This window comes from Procambarus clarkii, chromosome 48 (assembly GCF_040958095.1).
Source record: "Procambarus clarkii isolate CNS0578487 chromosome 48, FALCON_Pclarkii_2.0, whole genome shotgun sequence".
Classification (NCBI taxonomy): Eukaryota; Metazoa; Arthropoda; class Malacostraca; order Decapoda; family Cambaridae; genus Procambarus; species Procambarus clarkii.
In genome coordinates, this window is record NC_091197.1 from 26,354,011 (window position 1) to 26,378,879 (window position 24,869).

A 24,869-nucleotide genomic window follows, 5' to 3' on the forward strand; every position below is an offset into this window, starting at 1 on the left:
TATTTTATCAAATCACCTCATCCTTTAGGGCATACGTAAGAAACACATATGCGAACAAGCCTGAACGGTCTCCAGGCATATATGCCACTGAAAACTCACACCCTAGAAGTGACTCGAACCCATACCGCTAAAAGCAATGCAACTGATGTACAGGATCCCTTAGCCACTCGACCAACATGACTGGACAAAAGAGGATAGTAGCATTGGCAATTTCCATCCCCCTGCCGGCACTCGGTTGGTAATCTTGGGCATGGTACTTTATTAAATCACCTCATTCTTTGGGGCACACGTGAGGAACACAAATTCGAACAAACCTGAACGGTCTCCAGGCATATATGCCACTGAAAACTCACACCCCAGAAGTGACTTGAACCCATACTGCCAGAAGCAATACAACTGATGTACAGGATCCCTTAACTACTCGACCAACACGACCGGACAAAAGAGGATGGTAGCCGAGGCTATTTCCATCCCCCCGCAGGCACTCTGTTGGTAATCTTGGGCATGGTATTTTATCAAATCGCCTCATTCTTTGGGGCACACATGAGGAACACAAATGCGAACAAGCCGGAACGGTCTCCAATATATATATGCAACTGAAAACTCACATCCCAGAAGTGATTCAAACCAATACTGCCAGAAGCAATGCAACTGATGTACAGGGTCCCTTAACCACTCGACCAACACGACCGGACAAAGGAGGATGATAGGCAAGGCTATTTCCATCCCTCCACCGGCACTCGGTTCGTAATCTTGGGCATGGTATTTTATCAGATCACCTCATTCTTTGGGGCACACGTAAGGATCACAAATGTGAACAAGCCTGAATGGTCTCCAGGCATATATGCCACTGAAAACTCACACCCCAGATATGACTCGAACCCTTACTGCCAGAAGAAATGCAACTGAGGTTCAGGATCCTTTAACCCATCGACCAACACGACCGGACGAAAGAGGATTTTAGCTGAGGCTATTTCCATTCCCCCGCCGGCACTCAGTTGGTAATCTTGGGCATGGTATTTTATCAAATCACCTCATTCTTTGCGGCACACGTGAGGAACACAAATGCGAACAAGCCTGAACGGTCTCCAGGGATATATGCCACTGAAAATTTACACCCCAGAAGTGACTCGATATATATATATATGTCGTACCTAGTAGCCAGAACTCACTTCTCAACCTACTATGCAAGGCCCGATTTGCCTAATAAGCTAAGTTTTCATGAATTAATTGTTTTTCGACTATCTAACCTACCTAACCTAACCTAACCTAACTTTTTCGGCTACCTAACCCAACCTAACCTATAAAGATAGGTTAGGTTAGGTTAGGTAGGGTTGGTTAGGTTCGGTCATACATCTACGTTAATTTTAACTCCAATAAAAAAAAATTGACCTCATACATTATGAAATGGGTAGCTTTATCATTTCATAAGAAAAAAATTAGAGAAAATATATTAATTCAGGAAAACTTGGCTTATTAGGCAAATCGGGCCTTGAATAGTAGGCCGAGAAGTGCGTTCTGGCTACTAGGTACGACATATATATATATATATATATATATATATAACTGAAAACTCACACCCCAGAAGTGACTCGAACCCATACTCCCAGCAGCAACGCAACTGGTATGTACAAGACGCCTTAATCCACTTGACCATCACGACCGGCGTGATAGTCGTGAAGTGTTACGGCGCTGGTGAGAGAAGTGCTACGGCGCTGGTGAGAGAAGTGCTACGGCGCTGGTGAGAGAAGTGCTACGGCGCTGGTGAGAGAAGTGCTACGGCGCTGGTGAGAGAAGTGCTACGGTGCTGGTGAGAGAAGTGCTACGGTGCTGGTGAGAGAAGTGCTACGGCGTTGTGAGAGAAGTGCTTCGGCGTTGGTGAGACAAATTCTGCAGCGTGGGTGAGGGAAGTGCTACAGCGTGGGTGAAGGAAGTGCTAAGGCGCTGGTGAGAGAAGTGCTACGGCACTGGTGAGAGAAGTGCTACAGAACAGGTGAGAGAAGTGCTACGGCAATGGTGAGAGAAGTGCTACGGCACTGGTGAGAGAAGTGCAACAGAATAGGTGAGAGAAGTGTTACGGCACTGGTGAGAGAAGTGCTACGGCGTGGGTGAGAGAAGTGCTACGGCGTGGGTGAGAGAAGTGCTACGGCAGTGGTGAGAGAAGTGCTACGGAGCTGGTGAGAGAATTGTTACGGCGCTGGTGAGAGAAGTGTTACGGCGCTGGTGAGAGAAGTGCTACGGCGTGGGTGAGAGAAGTGCTACGGCGTGGGTGAGAGAAGTGCTACGGCAGTGGTGAGAGAAGTGCTACGGCGCTGGTGAGAGAATTGTTACGGCGCTGGTGAGAGAAGTGTTATGGCGCTGGTGAGAGAAGTGTTACGGCGATTGTGGAGAATTGTTACGGCGCTGGTGAGAGAAGTGTTACGGCGCTGGTAAGAGAAGTGTTACGGCACTGGAGAGAAAAGTGCTACGGCACTAGTGAGAGAAGTGCTACGGCGCTGGTGAGAGAAGTGTTACGGCACTGGTGAGAGAAGTGCTACGGCGCTGGTGAGAGAAGTGCTACGGCGCTGGTGAGAGAAGTGCTACGGCGCTGGTGAGAGAAGTGCAACGGCACTGGTGAGAGAAGTGCTACGGCGCTGGTGAGAGAAGTGCTACGGCGATGGTGACACAAGTGCTACGGCGATGGTGAGAGAAGTGCTACGGCGCTCGTGAATGAAGTGCTACAGCATGGGTGAGAGAAGTGCTACGGCGTGGGTGAGAGAAGTGCTACGGCGCTGTTGAGAGAAGTGCTACCTCGCTGGTGAGAGAAGTGCTACGGCGCTGGTGAGAGAAGTGCTACGGCACTGGTGAGAGAAGTGCTACGGCGTAGGTGAGAGAAGTGCTTCGGCAGTGGTGAGAGAATTGTTACGGCGCTGGTGAGAGAAGTGTTAAGGCGTTGGTGAGAGAAGTGCTACAGCGCTGGTGAGAGAAGTGCTACAGCGCTGGTGAGTTAAGAGCTATGGCACTGGTGAGACAAGTGTTAAGGCACTGGTGAGACAAGTGTTAAGGCACTGGTGAGAGAAGTGTTTCAGCACTGGTAAGAGAAGTGTTACGGCACTGAAGAGACAAGTGCTACGGCACTAGTGAGAGAAGTGCTACGTCGTGGGTGAGAGAAGTGCTACGGCGCTTGTGAATGAAGTGCTACAGCATGGGTGAGAGAAGTGCTACGGCGTGGGTGAGAGAAGTGCTACGGCGCTGTTGAGAGAAGTGCTATCTCGCTGGTGAGAGAAGTGCTACGACACTGGTGAGAGAAGAGCTACGACGTAGGTGAGAGAAGTGCTTCGGCAGTGGTGAGAGAAGTGTTACGGCGCTGATGAGAGAAGTGTTACGGCGCTGGTGAGAGAAGTGTTACAGCACTGGTAAGAGAAGTGTTACGGCACTGGAGAGAAAAGTGCTACGGCACTAGTGAGAGAAGTGCTACGTCGTGGGTGAGAGAAGTGCTACGGCGTGGGTGAGAGAAGTGCTACGGCGCTGTTGAGAGAAGTGCTATCTCGCTGGTGAGAGAAGTGCTACGGCGCTGGTGAGAGAAGTGCTACGGCACTGGTGAGAGAAGTGCTACGGCACTGATGAGAGAAGTGCTACGGCGTAGGTGAGAGAAGTGCTTCGGCAGTGGTGAGAGAATTGTTACGGCGCTGGTGAGAGAAGTGTTAAGGCGTTGGTGAGAGAAGGGCTATAGCGCTGGTGAGAGAAGTGCTACGGCGTTGGTGAAAGAAATGCTACGGCGTGGGTGAGAGAAGTGCTACAGCACTGTTGAGAGAAATGCTGTTGCGGTGGCTAGAGAAGTGCTACGGCGCGCGCTAGAGATAAGTGCTACGACATTGGTGAGAGAAGTGCTACGGCGTGGGTGAGGGAAGTGCTAAGGCGCTGGTGAGAGAAGTGCTACGGCACTGGTGAGAGAAGTGCTACAGAACAGGTGAGAGAAGTGCTACGGCAATGGTGAGAGAAGTGCTACGGCAATGGAGAGAGAAGTGCTACGGCGCTGATGAGAGAAGTGTTACGGCACTGGTGAGAGAAGTGCTACGGCGTGGGTGAGAGAAGTGCTATGGCGTGGGTGAGAGAAGTGCTACGGCAGTGGTGAGAGAAGTGCTACGGCGCTGGTGAGAGAATTGTTACGTCGCTGGTGAGAGAAGTGTTATGGCGCTGGTGAGAGAAGTGTTACGGCGATTGTGGAGAATTGTTACGGCGCTGGTGAGATAAGTGTTACGGCGCTGGTGAGAGAAGTGTTACGGCACTGGTAAGAGAAGTGTTACGGCACTGGAGAGAAAAGTGCTACGGCACTAGTGAGAGAAGTGCTACGGCGCTGGTGAGAGAAGTGTTACGTCACTGGTGAGAGAAGTGCTACGGCGCTAGTGAGAGAAGTGCTACGGCGCTGGTGAGAGAAGTGCTACGGCGCTGGTGAGAGAAGTGCAACGGCACTGGTGAGAGAAGTGCTACAGCGCTGGTGAGAGAAGTGCTACGGCGATGGTGACACAAGTGCTACGGCGATGGTGAGAGAAGTGCTACGGCGCTCGTGAATGAAGTGCTACAGCATGGGTGAGAGAAGTGCTACGGCGTGGGTGAGAGAAGTGCTACGGCGCTGTTGAGAGAAGTGCTACCTCGCTGGTGAGAGAAGTGCTACGGCGCTGGTGAGAGAAGTGCTACGGCACTGGTGAGAGAAGTGCTACGGCGTAGGTGAGAGAAGTGCTTCGGCAGGGGTGAGAGAATTGTTACGGCGCTGGTGAGAGAAGTGTTAAGGCGTTGGTGAGAGAAGTGCTACAGCGCTGGTGAGAGAAGTGCTACAGCGCTGGTGAGTTAAGAGCTATGGCACTGGTGAGACAAGTGTTAAGGCACTGGTGAGACAAGTGTTAAGGCACTGGTGAGAGAAGTGTTACAGCACTGGTAAGAGAAGTGTTACGGCACTGAAGAGACAAGTGCTACGGCACTAGTGAGAGAAGTGCTACGTCGTGGGTGAGAGAAGTGCTACGGCGCTTGTGAATGAAGTGCTACAGCATGGGTGAGAGAAGTGCTACGGCGTGGGTGAGAGAAGTGCTACGGCGCTGTTGAGAGAAGTGCTATCTCGCTGGTGAGAGAAGTGCTACGACACTGGTGAGAGAAGAGCTCACCTCATTGGTGAGAGAAGTGCTTCGGCAGTGGTGAGAGAAGTGTTACGGCGCTGATGAGAGAAGTGTTACGGCGCTGGTGAGAGAAGTGTTACAGCACTGGTAAGAGAAGTGTTACGGCACTGGAGAGAAAAGTGCTACGGCACTAGTGAGAGAAGTGCTACGTCGTGGGTGAGAGAAGTGCTACGGCGTGGGTGAGAGAAGTGCTACGGCGCTGTGGAGAGAAGTGCTATCTCGCTGGTGAGAGAAGTGCTACGGCGCTGGTGAGAGAAGTGCTACGGCACTGGTGAGAGAAGTGCTACGGCACTGATGAGAGAAGTGCTACGGCGTAGGTGAGAGAAGTGCTTCGGCAGTGGTGAGAGAATTGTTACGGCGCTGGTGAGAGAAGTGTTAAGGCGTTGGTGAGAGAAGTGCTATAGCGCTGGTGAGAGAAGTGCTACGGCGTTGGTGAAAGAAATGCTACGGCGTGGGTGAGAGAAGTGCTACAGCACTGTTGAGAGAAATGCTGTTGCGGTGGCTAGAGAAGTGCTACGGCGCGCGCTAGAGATAAGTGCTACGACATTGGTGAGAGAAGTGCTACGGCGTGGGTGAGGGAAGTGCTAAGGCGCTGGTGAGAGAAGTGCTACGGCACTGGTGAGAGAAGTGCTACAGAACAGGTGAGAGAAGTGCTACGGCAATGGTGAGAGAAGTGCTACGGCAATGGAGAGAGAAGTGCTACGGCGCTGATGAGAGAAGTGTTACGGCACTGGTGAGAGAAGTGCTACGGCGTGGGTGAGAGAAGTGCTATGGCGTGGGTGAGAGAAGTGCTACGGCAGTGGTGAGAGAAGTGCTACGGCGCTGGTGAGAGAATTGTTACGGCGCTGGTGAGAGAAGTGTTATGGCGCTGGTGAGAGAAGTGTTACGGCGATTGTGGAGAATTGTTACGGCGCTGGTGAGATAAGTGTTACGGCGCTGGTGAGAGAAGTGTTACGACACTGGTAAGAGAAGTGTTACGGCACTGGAGAGAAAAGTGCTACGGCACTAGTGAGAGAAGTGCTACGGCGCTGGTGAGAGAAGTGTTACGTCACTGGTGAGAGAAGTGCTACGGCGCTAGTGAGAGAAGTGCTACGGCGCTGGTGAGAGAAGTGCTACGGCGCTGGTGAGAGAAGTGCAACGGCACTGGTGAGAGAAGTGCTACAGCGCTGGTGAGAGAAGTGCTACGGCGATGGTGACACAAGTGCTACGGCGATGGTGAGAGAAGTGCTACGGCGCTCGTGAATGAAGTGCTACAGCATGGGTGAGAGAAGTGCTACGGCGTGGGTGAGAGAAGTGCTACGGCGCTGTTGAGAGAAGTGCTACCTCGCTGGTGAGAGAAGTGCTACGGCGCTGGTGAGAGAAGTGCTACGGCACTGGTGAGAGAAGTGCTACGGCGTAGGTGAGAGAAGTGCTTCGGCAGGGGTGAGAGAATTGTTACGGCGCTGGTGAGAGAAGTGTTACGGCGTTGGTGAGAGAAGTGCTACAGCGCTGGTGAGAGAAGTGCTACGACGCTGGTGAGAGAAGTGTTAAGGCGTTGGTGAGAGAAGTGCTACAGCGCTGGTGAGAGAAAAGCTACGACGCTGGTGAGAGAAGTGTTAAGGCGTTGGTGAGATAAGTGCTACGGCGTTGGTGAAAGAAATGCTACGGCGTGGGTGAGAGAAGTACGTGCTACAGCACTGTTGAGAGAAATGCTATTGCGGTAGCGAGAGATGTGGGAACCGACCTGTGAGATTTATATTTATTTAATTTATATGAATTTATATTTACGTTAATTTATATACTTCGATAGCAATTTGTATAATGATAAGTGGACTGTATTTCTGCAATAATCTCAATCTCACAAATCGATCCTCTACACATTAGGGGGGGTTTATTAGTTTATATATATGCAGCCAATCAAACTACAGGAATAGACTACATACATTGAAAAGGTTCCTTATCTTATAGTACAGCAGGTTAGTCCACCAGGTATAACTAGGGTGTAGACACCAAATTATCCTCTTTGAGGTAGCTTCCATCACCCAGTAACTGGTGCACAAAATCTTGCTTCCTCGTCTTGACCTGTCAAAAGGGCGCTAGCTGTAAAGCCAGATTCTATATATGACAAGCTATATCAGAGAAAACTGTACATGGAACATTGAAGACCTGGCTTAATTACCTTTAGTTTGAGGCTTCCATGTGCTCTAACCGGGTCACCCTATATAATGACATTAATGGCCATAAATGAAAGATACATGGGTATCGGAAAGAACACTTAACTTGAATTTGTTGACAGCGTGTTGAAAATGGTACACCTTTAGTTTCCATAACACTACGTCCAAGTAAAATTAACAGGAGCCGAATTTGCTCCCGTGTGAGCCTCTGGTCTCGTATAAACAATGGCTGCCCTCCTTCCTCACTCTGACGCCTGGCTTACATTGTCCACATGTCAGAAAGTGATAGAAGGGTCACATTTACTCTATTTTAATATTGATAATTAAGTTAATTTATATAAGATGTTTTTATGATGGTAAAGTCCAAAGACTAATGTATTTAAGAATAATTCCCAGCAGAATAGCTGGTGAATTTATAATGGTATGTGGTGATGATATCCCGTTTTCTTTAGACGGTAATTCCACTACAAGTTACGTTTTCTATGGGTAACTTGTTTATACAATACAGCTATTATCTGTATGATTATTAAATGGTGTCGGATTTTCCGACATAATTCCCCGGGGGGCTGCTCACGGGTCGAAGTCCTCTTTAGAACAGACGAACACCGATACTCCTCCTTCGGATTATTAGATTAATTTGATGTTAGTAGTTAGTAATCACACATTTGTGCGTCTGTTCGTACAGGACGGATGTCCCGTACTAGAGTTGTAGGGGTTAGAAGTCTAATGCGATTTCATTTGCCTGTCAACTCTTGAAAGGCTAATATTCAAGCCTTATTACATATTATTTAACCCAGAAGACTGAATGTGATCAAGTACTACAGTCAAGTATGATTCAGGGACTGCAGTGAGATCAGTGACATTAGATATAACTTGAAGTTTGTTCAGGTAACTGGTCACTGATATATAAACACTGAGGCCCATGGAATACATCTTGATTAAATAATAAATGTATCAAATCAGTCATCAGATTTACTGGGGTTTAATTTAATTAATTGATTCAGAGGATTGAATAGCTCATCATTAAAGTAAAGTATGGTTCTGAGACTGCAGTGGGTTCAGTGACATTGGTCGCAGTGACTTGTAGCTGTTTTAGGCTACTGTTCACTGATTTGCCACTGAGGCCTCATGAACTCATCTTCAGCTTCAAATGATGATACTAACATCAACCTCTGTTGTTATAGTCAGCTGTAATCTCCTTAGTATAATGCTACTGGAGAAATATAATCAGCTGACAAATTTAGATTTCTATTGGTATTGTTTATCTGCAGGCATAGGTCTCCTCAGGCTTGATACTGGGCCTGAGAGTAATTTACCTCCTGCAGAGTTTAACATGGTTATACCCTGATATTTAGTAGGGCTACCGATGAATCGATGACAATAGTCTGTCCCAACAAGGAGACCGAAGTCGGTGAGGTGATCAGACTTAATATTATCTGCCAATTTTATTCCTCTATTTCTCAGGAATTTGGCTGTTGCTCTCAGACCTTGAACTTGTAGGTCTACTGGTATTTTGTCCACCACAATGGCTTGTACTCGACAGACGTACCTGCCTAAGCGTACTGATGGTTGTACCACCTGGTAGACTTGAGGTCCTGCATCTGTTACAAACCCTGAGATGTTGAATGACGTCTGGGCTACAGGCCTTAATTGTAATTCATCTGCCAGCTTTTTAGTGATATATGTTCTCTGGGATCCTTGGTCAAACAACCCACGGGTATGGACCTTGGCCCTCTTATTCAGGATGGTAATTTGGGCAGTAGGCAAAGTCGTATTACCTTTAGACTTTGCCGATTGGACACTCTTTGTTGGTTGCACCTTGCAGTACTGTACTGAGGTGGGAATGCTATCTTCCACCTTGGGGTTTGGAGACGTTGTTTTGGTGTCTCTGCACAATACTGCATGGTGCTGACCTTTGTTACACCTATTACAAGGGTGTAATTGGGTATCACAATCCTTGATGTTATGTTTCCTGAGGCACCTCGTGCAATGTTGCAAATCTTTGAGTCGCTCAACACGGGCGTCACTATCAGGAAAATTAGGGCAGTGGTACATTGAATGTTTCTCATTGCAGAACAAACATGTTCCATAGCTTCCAGTACCCTTTGGTGTCACGTTCTTGGGTGACACAGTAACTATAGGCTTGGAGGGTCCCACTGCATATACGCCCGCACTGCTACTGTTCCACTTTGGTGTTGAATTATATTGTCTAGATTGATTTGGAGTACCTTTGGTACTCTGTAGTTTACTATTATTGGTTTCTGAGGGTTTACTTGGTGGTTTTAATTTGTCATGTGTTCGTAATTGATGAACTACTGACTTTAAACCTTCAGATATTTCATTCATGGATAAGATGCTTTTATTGTAATGAGCACTCATTTGTCTCAATACGTCCCTAGGTATTTTCTCCTGGACAATTATTTTCAAGACCCACTCAGCCCCGTTTGTATCTGCTGTCAGGCTGAGGGCATTGATCAATGATTCTATCTCCAGCTTGAAAACTTGGAGTGAATCAGCTGAAGCCTCCGGTGGGGGTAAATGCAACAGCTCATGAACTAAATGTGATGTTCTTACTTCTGGATCAGCATAATTATCCTTGAGGAGTTTTACTGCCAGATCATAGCCGTCATTAGTTAATCTCAGATGGGATACTACTGTTTTAGCCTCACCTGATAATTGGCCTTGCAAATAAGAGAATTTACTACTCTTTGGTAAAGATTGTTTTGAGTCTACAAGGTCAACGAATTTGTTCCAAAATTCGTCCCAATCTTCCTCATCTTTTCCTGAGAAAGTGGGTAAATTAATTGGAGGGAGTCGAGCTTCTGCTTGACTCGTATTAGATGCAACTGTTGTTGTTGTTGCTGTTGCCTTGTTCTGGGCAATTAATTTGACATAAGGCTGTAACGTGGCCTGAGTGTGATCTTCATAATTCGCAAGATCAACCATAATGTCGTCTATTTCTGTTTCTGATAAATTAGTGTTGGCAAGTTCAGCCACATATGTTGCTATTTGACATTTGATTTGCTCAAATTTACCTGCAGCTGCTTGATAATAGCTTTCCAGGTCAGCATAATCAACTTGCGATTGTTGTGACAAATCTTCACATTTCTTGATCTGTCTTGTTAAGTGGCCTTTAAGACCTGCAAGGGTTCTTTTCATTCTCCCTGCATTATCCATACTGGCTAGTTGGAGAAGCCTTGTGGGACTTGTACTTGGGCTGCTCATAATACTGAACAAGCACTGATGGTAGCCTAGGGTAAATTCTGCACTCACTAGGCAATAATCCTAACTCTACTAGAGGTTAGCACTTAAAATTAATACACATTATATATATACAATCATACACACTAATGATTTGAGTGATAAACCAGTGTCACTGGTAGTACCTTTAGGTTAGCTCTTCTATATCACCCTAGGATGGTAGAGACACTAATTAATCACTCAAAGGTGTAATGATCATAAGTAAATTATTATATATACAACTCAACTCGAGTTGATAAAAATTACACCCAAAATAGGGTCTGGACCATTCATTAATGGTGTTAGGTTGTTGAATATAGTACAACTGACTATGGTAATAATGGGACTAGGATGAACGATAATAGTTCAACTAGTCATATCCTACCCTGTTGTGGGTTGGCAATTAGTAAATATTATACTGTGATCACTAGTGCAATATATATTAAATAATTCTCTATTTTGGAGAAATAATATACACAATTATTGATAATAGCCTCTTAATTAGCCTCTATGAAACTTCTAATATTATCTAGAAGTATTAAATATTATTAGTGACCTCGCGAAATAAAGTCCACAAAATTCGTAGATAATCTCTCGCGAAATGTAACACCACGAAATCCGTGAACAATATCGCGAAGACACAGTCACTAATTTGGCTGGCTTCTATATTAGCGCTGTCATTTCACAGAATAACACGCCACCAAATCTGTGGGTGTACATGAAACCGCTGACTAAGGCAGATCTGAACTGAGAGGGGCTCGTGAACTCGCACGAGGCAACGCCGCCGTCTTGACTGGCTTTGTTTAAATAACACTGCACTAGTATATTTAATGAATCCACTGGTTAACTGGTTCATCCGGTACTAAGATGACCAAATGTGGGTTCAAAGGATCAAATAATCCGTCATCCGGTTCGAAGATGACCAAATAATGTGGGAACCGACCTGTGAGATTTATATTTATTTAATTTATATGAATTTATATTTACGTTAATTTATATACTTCGATAGCAATTTGTATAATGATAAGTGGACTGTATTTCTGCAATAATCTCAATCTCACAAATCGATCCTCTACACATTAGGGGGGGTTTATTAGTTTATATATATGCAGCCAATCAAACTACAGGAATAGACTACATACATTGAAAAGGTTCCTTATCTTATAGTACAGCAGGTTAGTCCACCAGGTATAACTAGGGTGTAGACACCAAATTATCCTCTTTGAGGTAGCTTCCATCACCCAGTAACTGGTGCACAAAATCTTGCTTCCTCGTCTTGACCTGTCAAAAGGGCGCTAGCTGTAAAGCCAGATTCTATATATGACAAGCTATATCAGAGAAAACTGTACATGGAACATTGAAGACCTGGCTTAATTACCTTTAGTTTGAGGCTTCCACGTGCTCTAACCGGGACACCCTATATAATGACATTAATGGCCATAAATGAAAGATACATGGGTATCGGAAAGAACACTTAACTTGAATTTGTTGACAGCGTGTTGAAAATGGTACATCTTTAGTTTCCATAACACTACGTCCAAGTAAAATTAACAGGAGCCGAATTTGCTCCCGTGTGAGCCTCTGGTCTCGTATAAACAATGGCTGCCCTCCTTCCTCACTCTGACGCCTGGCTTACATTGTCCACATGACAGAAAGTGATAGAAGGGTCACATTTACTCTACTTTAATATTGATAATTAAGTTAATTTATATAAGATGTTTTTATGATGGTAAAGTCCAAAGACTAATGTATTTAAGAATAATTCCCAGCAGAATAGCTGGTGAATTTATAATGGTATGTGGTGATGATATCCCGTTTTCTTTAGACGGTAATTCCACTACAAGTTACGTTTTCTATGGGTAACTTGTTTATACAATACAGCTATTATCTGTATGATTATTAAATGGTGTCGGATTTTCCGACAAGAGAAGCGCTACGGCGCGCGCTAGAGATAAGTGCTACGACATTGGTGAGAGAAGTGCTACGGCGTGGATGAGGGAAGTGCTAAGGCGCTGGTGAGAGAAGTGCTTCGGCGTTGGTGAGACAAATTCTGCAGCGTGGATGAGGGAAGTGCTACAGCGTGGGTGAAGGAAGTGCTAAGGCGATGGTGAGAGAAGTGCTACGGCACTGGTGAGGGAAGTGCTACGGCGTGGGTGAGGGAAGTGCTAAGGTGCTGGTGAGAGAAGTGCTACGGCGTTGGTGAGAGAAGTGCTAAGGCGCTGGTGAGAGAAGTGCTACGGCACTGGTGAGAGAAGTGCTACATAAAAGGTGAGAGAAGTGCTACGGCAATGGTGAGAGAAGTGCTACGGCGTGGACGAGAGAAGTGCTTCGGTGCTCGTGAGAGAATTGTTACGGCACTGGTGAGAGAAGTGCTACGGCACTGGAGGGAGAAGTGCTACGGCGCTGATGAGAGAAGTGCTACAGCACTGGTGAGAGAAGTGTTACAGCACTGGTGAGAGAAGTGCTACGGCACTGGAGAGAGAAATACTACGGCGCTGATGAGAGAAGTGCTACGGCACTGGTGAGAGAAGTGTTACAGCACTGGTGAGAAAAGTGCTACGGCACTGGAGAGAGAAGTGCTACGGCGCTGATGAGAGAAGTGTTACGGCACTGGTGAGAGAAGTGCTACGGCGTGGGTGAGAGAAGTGCTACGGCGTGGGTGAGAGAAGTGCTACGGCAGTGGTGAGAGAAGTGCTACGGTGCTGGTGAGAGAAGTGTTATGGCGCTGGTGAGAGAAGTGCTACGTCGTGGGTGAGAGAAGTGCTACAGCGTGGGTGAGAGAAGTGCTACGGCAGTGGTGAGAGAAGTGCTACGGCGCTGGTGAGAGAAATATTATGGCGCTGGTGAGAGAAGTGTTACGGCGCTGATGAGAGAAGTGCTACGGCACTGGTGAGAGAAGTGTTACGGCACTGGTGAGAGAAGTGCTACGTCGTGGGTGAGAGAAGTGCTACGGCGTGGGTGAGAGAAGTGCTACGGCAGTGGTGAGAGAAGTGTTACGGCGCTGGTGAGAGAAGTGTTACGGCGTGGGTGAGAGAAGTGTTACGGCACTGGTGAGAGAAGTGCTACGACACTGGTGAGAGAAGTGCTACGGCACTGGTGAGAGAAGAGCTACGGCACTGGTGAGAGAAGTGCTACGACACTGGTGAGAGAAGTGCTACGGCACTGGTAAGAGAAGTGCTACGACACTGGTGAGAGAAGTGCTACGGCGCTGGTGAGAGAAGTGCTACGGCACTTGTGAGAGAAGTGCTACGGCACTGGTGAGAGAAGTGCTACGGCGCTGGTGAGAGAAGTGTTACAGCACTGGTAAGAGAAGTGTTACGGCACTGGAGAGAAAAGTGCTACGGCACTAGTGAGAGAAGTGCTACGGCGCTGGTGAGAGAAGTGTTACGGCGCTGGTGAGAGAAGTGCTACGGCGCTGCTGAGAGAAGTGCTACAGCGCTAGTGAGAGAAGTGCTATGGCGCTAGTGACACAAGTGCTACGGCGCTGGTGAGAGAAGTGCTACGTCGTGGGTGAAAGAAGTGCTACGGCGTGGGTGAGAGAAGTGCTATGGCGTGGGTGAGAGAAGTGCTATGGCGAGGGTGAGAGAAGTGCTACGTCGTGGGTGAGAGAAGTTTTACGGCACTGGTGAGAGAAGTGTTACGGCACTGGAGAGAAAAGTGCTACGGCACTACTGAGAGAAGTGCTACGGCGCTGGTGAGAGAAGTGCTACGGCGCTGGTGCGAGAAGTGCTACGGCGCTGGTGCGAGAAGTGCTACGACACTGGTGAGAGAAGTGCTACGGCGTTGGTGAGAGAAGTGTTACGGCGCTGGTGAGAGAAGTGTTACTTCGCTGGTGAGAGAAGTGCTACGGCGTGGGTGAGAGAAGTGCTACGGCACGGGTGAGAGAAGTGCTACGTCGTGCGTGAGAGAAGTGCTACCGCGCTGGTGCGAGAAGTGTTACGGCGCTGGTGAGAGAAGTGTTACGGCACTGGTGAGAGAAGTGTTACGGCACTGGAGAGAAAAGTGCTACGGCACTAGTGAGAGAAGTGCTACGGCGCTGGTGAGAGAAGTGCTACGGCGCTGGTGCGAGAAGTGCTACGGCGCTGGTGCGAGAAGTGCTACGGCACTGGTGAGAGAAGTGCTACGGCGCTGGTGAGAGAAGTGTTACGGCGCTGGTGAGAGAAGTGCTACGGCGCTGGTGAGAGAAGTGCTACGGCGCTGATGAGAGAAGTGCTACGGTGCTGGTGAGAGAAGTGTTACGGCGCTGGTGAGAGAAGTGTTACGGCGCTGGTGAGAGAAGTGCTACGGCGCTGGTGAGAGAAGTATTACGGCACTGGTTAGAAAAGTGATACGGCACTAGTGAGAGAAGTGCTACGGCGCTGGTGAGAGAAGTGCTACGGCGCTGGTGCGAGAAGTGCTACGGCACTAGTGAGAGAAGTGCTATGGTGCTGGTGAGAGAAGTGTTACGGCGCTGGTGCGAGAAGTGCTACGGCGCTGGTGCGAGAAGTGCTACGGCACTGGTGAGAGAAGTGCTACGGCGCTGGTGAGAGAAGTGTTACGGCGCTGGTGAGAGAAGTGCTACGGCACTGGTGAGAGAAGTGCTACGGCACTGGTGAGAGATGTGCTACGGCACTGGTGAGAGAAGTACTTCGGCACTGGTGAGAGAAGTGCTACGGCACTGGTGAGATAAGTGCTGCGGCACTGGTGAGAGAAATGCTACTGCGCTGGTGAGAGAAGTGCTACGTCGTGGGTGAGAGAACTGCTACGGCATGGGTGAGAGAAGTGCTACGGCGCTGGTGAGTGAAGTGCTATGGCGTGGGTGAGAGAAGTGCTACGGCGTTGGTGAGAAATGCTACGGCGCTGGTGAGAGAAGTGTTACGGCGCTGGTGAGAGAAGTGTTACGGCGCTGGTGAGAGAAGTGCTATGGCGTTGGTGATAGAAGTGCTACGGCGTTGGTGATAGAAGTGCTACAGAGCTGGTGAGAGAAGTCCTACGGCGCTGGTGAGAGAAGTGCTATGGCGCTGGTGAGAGAAGTGCTACGGCACTGGTGAGAGAAGTGCTACGTCGTGGGTGAGAAAAGTGCTACGGAGTGAATGAGAGAAGTGCTATGGCGTGGGTGAGAGAAGTGCTATGGCGATGGTGAGAGAAGTGTTACGGCATTGGTGAAAGAAGTGCTACGGCGATGGTGAGAGAAGTGCTACGGCGCTCGTGATTGAATTGCTACAGCATGGGTGAGAGAAGTGCTACGGCGTGGGTGAGAGAAGTGCTACGGCGCTGTTGAGAGAAGTGCTACCTCGCTGGTGAGCGAAGTGCTACGGCGCTGGTGAGAGAAGTGCTACGGCACTGGTGAGAGAAGTGCTACGGCGTAGGTGAGAGAAGTGCTTCGGCAGTGGTGAGAGAATTGTTACGGCGCTGGTGAGAGAAGTGCTACTGCGCTGGTGAGAGAAGTGCTACGACGCTGGTGAGAGAAGTGTTAAGGCGTTGGTGAGAGAATTGCTACAGCGCTGGTGAGAGAAGTGCTACAGCGCTGGTGAGAGAAGTACTACGGCGTTGGTGAAAAAAATGCTACGGCGTGGGTGAGAGAAGTGCTACAGCACTGTTGAGAGAAATGCTGTTGCGGTGGCTAGAGAAGTGCTACGGCGCGCGCTAGAGATAAGTGCTACGACATTGGTGAGAGAAGTGCTACGGCGTGGGTGAGGGAAGTGCTAAGGCGCTGGTGAGAGAAGTGCTACGGCACGGGTGAGAGAAGTGCTACAGAACAGGTGAGAGAAGTGCTACGGCAATGGTGAGAGAAGTGCTACGGCGTGGACGAGAGAAGTGCTTCGGTGCTCGTGAGAGAATTGTTACAGCACTGGTGAGAGAAGTGCTACGGCACTGGAGAGAGAAGTGCTACGGCACTGGTGAGAGAAGTGTTACGGCGCTGATGAGAGAAGTGTTACGGCACTGGTGAGAGAAGTGCTACGGCACTGGAGAGAGAAGTACTACGGCGCTGGTGAGAGAAGTGTTACGGCACTGGTGAGAGAAGTGTTACGGCGTTGGTGAGAGAAGTGCTACGGCGCTGATGAGAGAAGTGCTACGGCGCTGATGAGAGAAGTGCTACGGCACTGGTGAGAGAAGTGTTACGGCGCTGATGAGAGAAGTGTTACAGCACTGGTGAGAGAAGTGCTACGGCACTGGAGAGAGAAGTGCTACGGCACTGGTGAGAGAAGTGTTACGGCACTGGTGAGAGAAGTGTTACGGCGTTGGTGAGAGAAGTGCTACGGCGCTGATGAGAGAAGTGCTACGGCACTGGTGAGAGAAGTGCTACGGCGTGGGTGAGAGAAGTGCTACGGCACTGGTGAGAGAAGTGTTACGGCACTGGTGAGAGAAGTGCTACGGCGTGGGAGAGAGAAGTGCTACGGCAGTGGTGAGAGAAGTGTTACGGCACTGGTGAGAGAAGTGCTACGGCACTGATGAGAGAAGTGCTACGGCACTGGTGAGAGAAGTGCTACGGCACTGGTGAGAGAAGTGTTACGGCACTGGTGAGAGAAGTGCTACGGCGTGGGTGAGAGAAGTGCTACGGCACTGGTGAGAGAAGTGTTACGGCACTGGTGAGAGAAGTGCTACGGCGTGGGTGAGAGAAGTGCTTCGGCATGGGTGAGAGAAGTGCTACGGCAGTGGTGAGAGAAGTGCTACGGAGTGGGTGAGAGAAGTGCTACGGCACTGGTGAGAGAAGTGCTACGTCGTGGGTGAGAGAAGTGCTACGGCGTGGGTGAGAGAAGTGCTACGGCAGTGGTGAGAGAAGTGCTACGGCGCTGGTGAGAGAAATATTATGGCGCTGGTGAGAGAAGTGTTACGGCGCTGATGAGAGAAGTGCTACGGCACTGGTGAGAGAAGTGTTACGGCACTGGTGAGAGAAGTGCTACGTCGTGGGTGAGAGAAGTGCTACGGCGTAGGTGAAAGAAGTGCTACGGCAGTGGTGAGAGAAGTGTTACGGCGCTGGTGAGAGAAGTGTTACGGCGCTGGTGAGAGAAGTGTTACGGCGCAGGTGAGAGAAATGCTACGGTGCTGGTGAGAGAAGTGCTACGGTGCTGGTGAGAGAAGTGCTACGGCGATTGTGGAGAAGTGTTACGGCACTGGAGAGAAAAATGCTACGGCACTAGTGAGAGAAGTGCTACGGCGCTGGTGAGAGAAGTGCTACGGCAAGGGTGAGAGAAGTGTTTCGGCACTGGTGAGAGAAGTGCTACGGCACTGGTGAGAGAAGTGCTACGACACTGGTGAGAGAAGTGCTACGGCGTGGGTGAGAGAAGTGCTACGGCACTGGTGAGAGAAGTGTTACGACACTGGTGAGAGAAGAGCTACGGCGTTGGTGAGAGAAGTGCTACGACACTGGGGAGAGAAGAGCTACGGCACTGGTGAGAGAAGTTCTACGGCGGAGGTGAGAGAAGTGCTTCGGCAGTGGTGAGAGAAGTGTTACGGCGCTGATGAGAGAAGTGTTACGGCGCTGGTGAGAGAAGTGTTACAGCACTGGTAAGAGAAGTGTTACGGCACTGGAGAGAAAAGTGCTACGGCAATAGTGAGAGAAGTGCTACGGCGCTGGTGAGAGAAGTGTTACGGCGCTGGTGAGAGAAGTGCTACGGCGCTGGTGAGAGAAGTGCTACGGCGCTAGTGAGAGAAGTGCTACGGCGCTAGTGACACAAGTGCTACGGCGCTGGTGAGAGAAGTGCTACGTCGTGGGTGAGAGAAGTGCTACAGCGTGGGTGAGAGAAGTGCTACGGCAGTGGTGAGAGAAGTGCTACGGCGCTGGTGAGAGAAATATTATGGCGCTGGTGAGAGAAGTGTTACGGCGCTGATGAGAGAAGTGCTACGGCACTGGTGAGAGAAGTGTTACGGCACTGGTGAGAGAAGTGCTACGTCGTGGGTGAGAGAAGTGCTACGGCGTGGGTGAGAGAAGTGCTACGGCAGTGGTGAGAGAAGTGTTACGGCGCTGGTGAGAGAAGTGTTACGGCGTGGGTGAGAGAAGTGTTACGGCACTGGTGAGAGAAGTGCTACGACACTGGTGAGAGAAGTGCTACGGCACTGGTGAGAGAAGAGCTACGGCACTGGTGAGAGAAGTGCTACGACACTGGTGAGAGAAGTGCTACGGCACTGGTAAGAGAAGTGCTACGACACTGGTGAGAGAAGTGCTACGGCGCTGGTGAGAGAAGTGCTACGGCACTTGTGAGAGAAGTGCTACGGCACTGGTGAGAGAAGTGCTACGGCGCTGGTGAGAGAAGTGTTACAGCACTGGTAAGAGAAGTGTTACGGCACTGGAGAGAAAAGTGCTACGGCACTAGTGAGAGAAGTGCTACGGCGCTGGTGAGAGAAGTGTTACGGCGCTGGTGAGAGAAGTGCTACGGCGCTGCTGAGAGAAGTGCTACAGCGCTAGTGAGAGAAGTGCTATGGCGCTAGTGACACAAGTGCTACGGCGCTGGTGAGAGAAGTGCTACGTCGTGGGTGAAAGAAGTGCTACGGCGTGGGTGAGAGAAGTGCTATGGCGTGGGTGAGAGAAGTGCTATGGCGAGGGTGAGAGAAGTGCTACGTCGTGGGTGAGAGAAGTTTTACGGCACTGGTGAGAGAAGTGTTACGGCACTGGAGAGAAAAGTGCTACGGCACTACTGAGAGAAGTGCTACGGCGCTGGTGAGAGAAGTGCTACGGCGCTGGTGCGAGAAGTGCTACGGCGCTGGTGCGAGAAGTGCTACGACACTGGTGAGAGAAGTGCTACGGCGTTGGTGAGAGAAGTGTTACGGCGCTGGTGAGAGAAGTGTTACTTCGCTGGTGAGAGAAGTGCTACGGCGTGGGTGAGAGAAGTGCTACGGCACGGGTGAGAGAAGTGCTACGTCGTGCGTGAGAGAAGTGCTACCGCGCTGGTGCGAGAAGTGTTACGGCGCTGGTGAGAGAAGTGTTACGGCACTGGTGAGAGAAGTGTTACGGCACTGGAGAGAAAAGTGCTACGGCACTAGTGAGAGAAGTGCTACGGCGCTGGTGAGAGAAGTGCTACGGCGCTGGTGCGAGAAGTGCTACGGCGCTGGTGCGAGAAGTGCTACGGCACTGGTGAGAGAAGTGCTACGGCGCTGGTGAGAGAAGTGTTACGGCGCTGGTGAGAGAAGTGCTACGGCGCTGGTGAGAGAAGTGCTACGGCGCTGATGAGAGAAGTGCTACGGTGCTGGTGAGAGAAGTGTTACGGCGCTGGTGAGAGAAGTGTTACGGCGCTGGTGAGAGAAGTGCTACGGCGCTGGTGAGAGAAGTATTACGGCACTGGTTAGAAAAGTGATACGGCACTAGTGAGAGAAGTGCTACGGCGCTGGTGAGAGAAGTGCTACGGCGCTGGTGCGAGAAGTGCTACGGCACTAGTGAGAGAAGTGCTATGGTGCTGGTGAGAGAAGTGTTACGGCGCTGGTGCGAGAAGTGCTACGGCGCTGGTGCGAGAAGTGCTACGGCACTGGTGAGAGAAGTGCTACGGCGCTGGTGAGAGAAGTGTTACGGCGCTGGTGAGAGAAGTGCTACGGCACTGGTGAGAGAAGTGCTACGGCACTGGTGAGAGATGTGCTACGGCACTGGTGAGAGAAGTACTTCGGCACTGGTGAGAGAAGTGCTACGGCACTGGTGAGATAAGTGCTGCGGCACTGGTGAGAGAAATGCTACTGCGCTGGTGAGAGAAGTGCTACGTCGTGGGTGAGAGAACTGCTACGGCATGGGTGAGAGAAGTGCTACGGCGCTGGTGAGTGAAGTGCTATGGCGTGGGTGAGAGAAGTGCTACGGCGTTGGTGAGAAATGCTACGGCGCTGGTGAGAGAAGTGTTACGGCGCTGGTGAGAGAAGTGTTACGGCGCTGGTGAGAGAAGTGCTATGGCGTTGGTGATAGAAGTGCTACGGCGTTGGTGATAGAAGTGCTACAGAGCTGGTGAGAGAAGTCCTACGGCGCTGGTGAGAGAAGTGCTATGGCGCTGGTGAGAGAAGTGCTACGGCACTGGTGAGAGAAGTGCTACGTCGTGGGTGAGAAAAGTGCTACGGAGTGAATGAGAGAAGTGCTATGGCGTGGGTGAGAGAAGTGCTATGGCGATGGTGAGAGAAGTGTTACGGCATTGGTGAAAGAAGTGCTACGGCGATGGTGAGAGAAGTGCTACGGCGCTCGTGATTGAATTGCTACAGCATGGGTGAGAGAAGTGCTACGGCGTGGGTGAGAGAAGTGCTACGGCGCTGTTGAGAGAAGTGCTACCTCGCTGGTGAGCGAAGTGCTACGGCGCTGGTGAGAGAAGTGCTACGGCACTGGTGAGAGAAGTGCTACGGCGTAGGTGAGAGAAGTGCTTCGGCAGTGGTGAGAGAATTGTTACGGCGCTGGTGAGAGAAGTGCTACTGCGCTGGTGAGAGAAGTGCTACGACGCTGGTGAGAGAAGTGTTAAGGCGTTGGTGAGAGAATTGCTACAGCGCTGGTGAGAGAAGTGCTACAGCGCTGGTGAGAGAAGTACTACGGCGTTGGTGAAAAAAATGCTACGGCGTGGGTGAGAGAAGTGCTACAGCACTGTTGAGAGAAATGCTGTTGCGGTGGCTAGAGAAGTGCTACGGCGCGCGCTAGAGATAAGTGCTACGACATTGGTGAGAGAAGTGCTACGGCGTGGGTGAGGGAAGTGCTAAGGCGCTGGTGAGAGAAGTGCTACGGCACGGGTGAGAGAAGTGCTACAGAACAGGTGAGAGAAGTGCTACGGCAATGGTGAGAGAAGTGCTACGGCGTGGACGAGAGAAGTGCTTCGGTGCTCGTGAGAGAATTGTTACAGCACTGGTGAGAGAAGTGCTACGGCACTGGAGAGAGAAGTGCTACGGCACTGGTGAGAGAAGTGTTACGGCGCTGATGAGAGAAGTGTTACGGCACTGGTGAGAGAAGTGCTACGGCACTGGAGAGAGAAGTACTACGGCGCTGGTGAGAGAAGTGTTACGGCACTGGTGAGAGAAGTGTTACGGCGTTGGTGAGAGAAGTGCTACGGCGCTGATGAGAGAAGTGCTACGGCGCTGATGAGAGAAGTGCTACGGCACTGGTGAGAGAAGTGTTACGGCGCTGATGAGAGAAGTGTTACAGCACTGGTGAGAGAAGTGCTACGGCACTGGAGAGAGAAGTGCTACGGCACTGGTGAGAGAAGTGTTACGGCACTGGTGAGAGAAGTGTTACGGCGTTGGTGAGAGAAGTGCTACGGCGCTGATGAGAGAAGTGCTACGGCACTGGTGAGAGAAGTGCTACGGCGTGGGTGAGAGAAGTGCTACGGCACTGGTGAGAGAAGTGTTACGGCACTGGTGAGAGAAGTGCTACGGCGTGGGAGAGAGAAGTGCTACGGCAGTGGTGAGAGAAGTGTTACGGCACTGGTGAGAGAAGTGCTACGGCACTGATGAGAGAAGTGCTACGGCACTGGTGAGAGAAGTGCTACGGCACTGGTGAGAGAAGTGTTACGGCACTGGTGAGAGAAGTGCTACGGCGTGGGTGAGAGAAGTGCTACGGCACTGGTGAGAGAAGTGTTACGGCACTGGTGAGAGAAGTGCTACGGCGTGGGTGAGAGAAGTGCTTCGGCATGGGTGAGAGAAGTGCTACGGCAGTGGTGAGAGAAGTGCTACGGAGTGGGTGAGAGAAGTGCTACGGCACTGGTGAGAGAAGTGCTACGTCGTGGGTGAGAGAAGTGCTACGGCGTGGGTGAGAGAAGTGCTACGGCAGTGGTGAGAGAAGTGCTACGGCGCTGGTGAGAGAAATATTATGGCGCTGGTGAGAGAAGTGTTACGGCGCTGATGAGAGAAGTGCTACGGCACTGGTGAGAGAAGTGTTACGGCACTGGTGAGAGAAGTGCTACGTCGTGGGTGAGAGAAGTGCTACGGCGTAGGTGAAAGAAGTGCTACGGCAGTGGTGAGAGAAGTGTTACGGCGCTGGTGAGAGAAGTGTTACGGCGCTGGTGAGAGAAGTGTTACGGCGCAGGTGAGAGAAATGCTACGGTGCTGGTGAGAGAAGTGCTACGGTGCTGGTGAGAGAAGTGCTACGGCGATTGTGGAGAAGTGTTACGGCACTGGAGAGAAAAATGCTACGGCACTAGTGAGAGAAGTGCTACGGCGCTGGTGAGAGAAGTGCTACGGCAAGGGTGAGAGAAGTGTTTCGGCACTGGTGAGAGAAGTGCTACGGCACTGGTGAGAGAAGTGCTACGACACTGGTGAGAGAAGTGCTACGGCGTGGGTGAGAGAAGTGCTACGGCACTGGTGAGAGAAGTGTTACGACACTGGTGAGAGAAGAGCTACGGCGTTGGTGAGAGAAGTGCTACGACACTGGGGAGAGAAGAGCTACGGCACTGGTGAGAGAAGTTCTACGGCGGAGGTGAGAGAAGTGCTTCGGCAGTGGTGAGAGAAGTGTTACGGCGCTGATGAGAGAAGTGTTACGGCGCTGGTGAGAGAAGTGTTACAGCACTGGTAAGAGAAGTGTTACGGCACTGGAGAGAAAAGTGCTACGGCAATAGTGAGAGAAGTGCTACGGCGCTGGTGAGAGAAGTGTTACGGCGCTGGTGAGAGAAGTGCTACGGCGCTGGTGAGAGAAGTGCTACGGCGCTAGTGAGAGAAGTGCTACGGCGCTAGTGACACAAGTGCTACGGCGCTGGTGAGAGAAGTGCTACGTCGTGGGTGAGAGAAGTGCTACGGCGTTGGTGAGAGAAGTGCTACGGCGCTCGTGAATGAAGTGCTACAGCATGGGTGAGAGAAGCGCTACGGCGTGGGTGAGAGAAGTGCTACGGCGCTGTTGAGAGAAGTGCTACCTCGCTGGTGAGAGAAGTGCTACGGCGCTGGTGAGAGAAGTGCTACGGCACTGGTGAGAGAAGTGCTAGGGCACTGGTGAGAGAAGTGCTACGGCGCTGGTGAGAGAAGTGCTACGGCGCTGGTGAGAGAAGTGTTAAGGCGTTGGTGAGAGAAGTGCTACAGCGCTGGTGAGAGAAGTGCTACGGCGTTGGTGAAAGAAATGCTACGGCGTGGGTGAGAGAAGTGCTACGGCGCGCGCTATAGATAAGTGCTACGACATTGGTGTGAAAAGTGCTACGGCGTGGGTGAGAGAAGTGCTTCGGCATTGGTGAGACAAATTCTGCAGCGTGGGTGAGGGAAGTGCTACAGCGTGGGTGAAGGAAGTGCTAAGGCGCTGGTGAGAGAAGTGCTACGGCACTGGTGAGAGAAGTGCTACGGAGTAGTAGGGTGTACGACTCACAGGTCATTTTTTTTGGGGGGGGGGAGGACCCCTGTGAGTTGTACGACTCACAGGTAACTTTTTTTTTGGGGGGGAGAGGACCCCTGTGAGTTGTACGACTCACAGGTAACTTTTTTTTTTTCTGGAAATTCATGTGTAGCATGTCGGGGGTTTTCAGGTAAATTTGTCAGTCACAGATTTTAAAAGTAAGGATTTCTTATGATGAAAATAATTTCAGAGACTTAGAAGTTTGTTAAGGTTCTTATGGGAGAAATTCAAGTAACGTATGTAGCTCTTTAGGGTTTCCATGAGAACTCTACGGACATATTTTACATGTTTTCAACTTACAAAATCGTCTATGTAAGCCTTAGTTATTCATATAAATTTAGAAAGTTATCTGTATAAGTCAGGGTTTTCAGGGGCTCGTACATCATACCCCCCTCCCTCCCTCCCCCTTACCTCGCAATCTCTCGCGTCACTTTTATTTACCTTACGCCCAGCCAGCCAGTCGCCTCTTATCATATCTTATCTTCTCCATAATATCTGGACCGTCCCTCCTCTCTCTCTCTCTCTCCTTCTCTCCATAATATCTGGACCGTCCCTCCTCTCTCTCTCTCTCTCTCTCCTCTTCATATTATTCCCTCTTCCTATTTTCTGACATACTAATATTTTATTCCTTTTCATTAAGCAAGTCAGTTTTACGCAAATAAATCGTGTTAGTAAGCATGTTCTAGCTCACGTTCCCCCACCTTAGTCCCCTGTCGTATAATGAATACTATCATTCCAATCCCTCTAAAATTTAAAAATAATCATATTTCAAACGTAGTTCAATACAGTAATTTAGTTACCAAGCTCCAGCGCTTGTCCTCCGCCTTAGCTCTCTCGTATCTTCGTTAGTAACAGTCCAATTTCCCTGAAATTTTTACCCTCTGTATTTCAGGCACCGTAAATAAGATCAAAACAGTTATCGAGCTCCAGCGCTTGTCCCCCACCTTATTTCGTTTTATACAAGATCGTTAGTAACAGTCCAATTTCCCTGAAATTTTTACCCTCTGTATTTCAGACACCGTAAATAAAATCAAGTCAGTTACTGAACTCCAGCTCTCGTCCCCGCCTTAGTTCTCCTTCGTATCTTTG

At 50.0% G+C, this 24,869-nt stretch overlaps 1 protein-coding gene across 1 annotated transcript in view; it reads right to left on the bottom strand.

Moving 5' to 3' along the window:
• Positions 1-6,768: 6,768 nt before the first annotated feature.
• LOC138351153 (uncharacterized) overlaps positions 6,769-24,869 on the bottom strand; it is a 62,391-nt gene continuing 44,290 nt past the window's right edge. The window contains exon 3 of the mRNA XM_069302788.1: positions 6,769-6,873. Coding sequence (XP_069158889.1) covers positions 6,769-6,873 — 105 coding nt within the window. The remainder of the gene's footprint in view (positions 6,874-24,869) is intronic.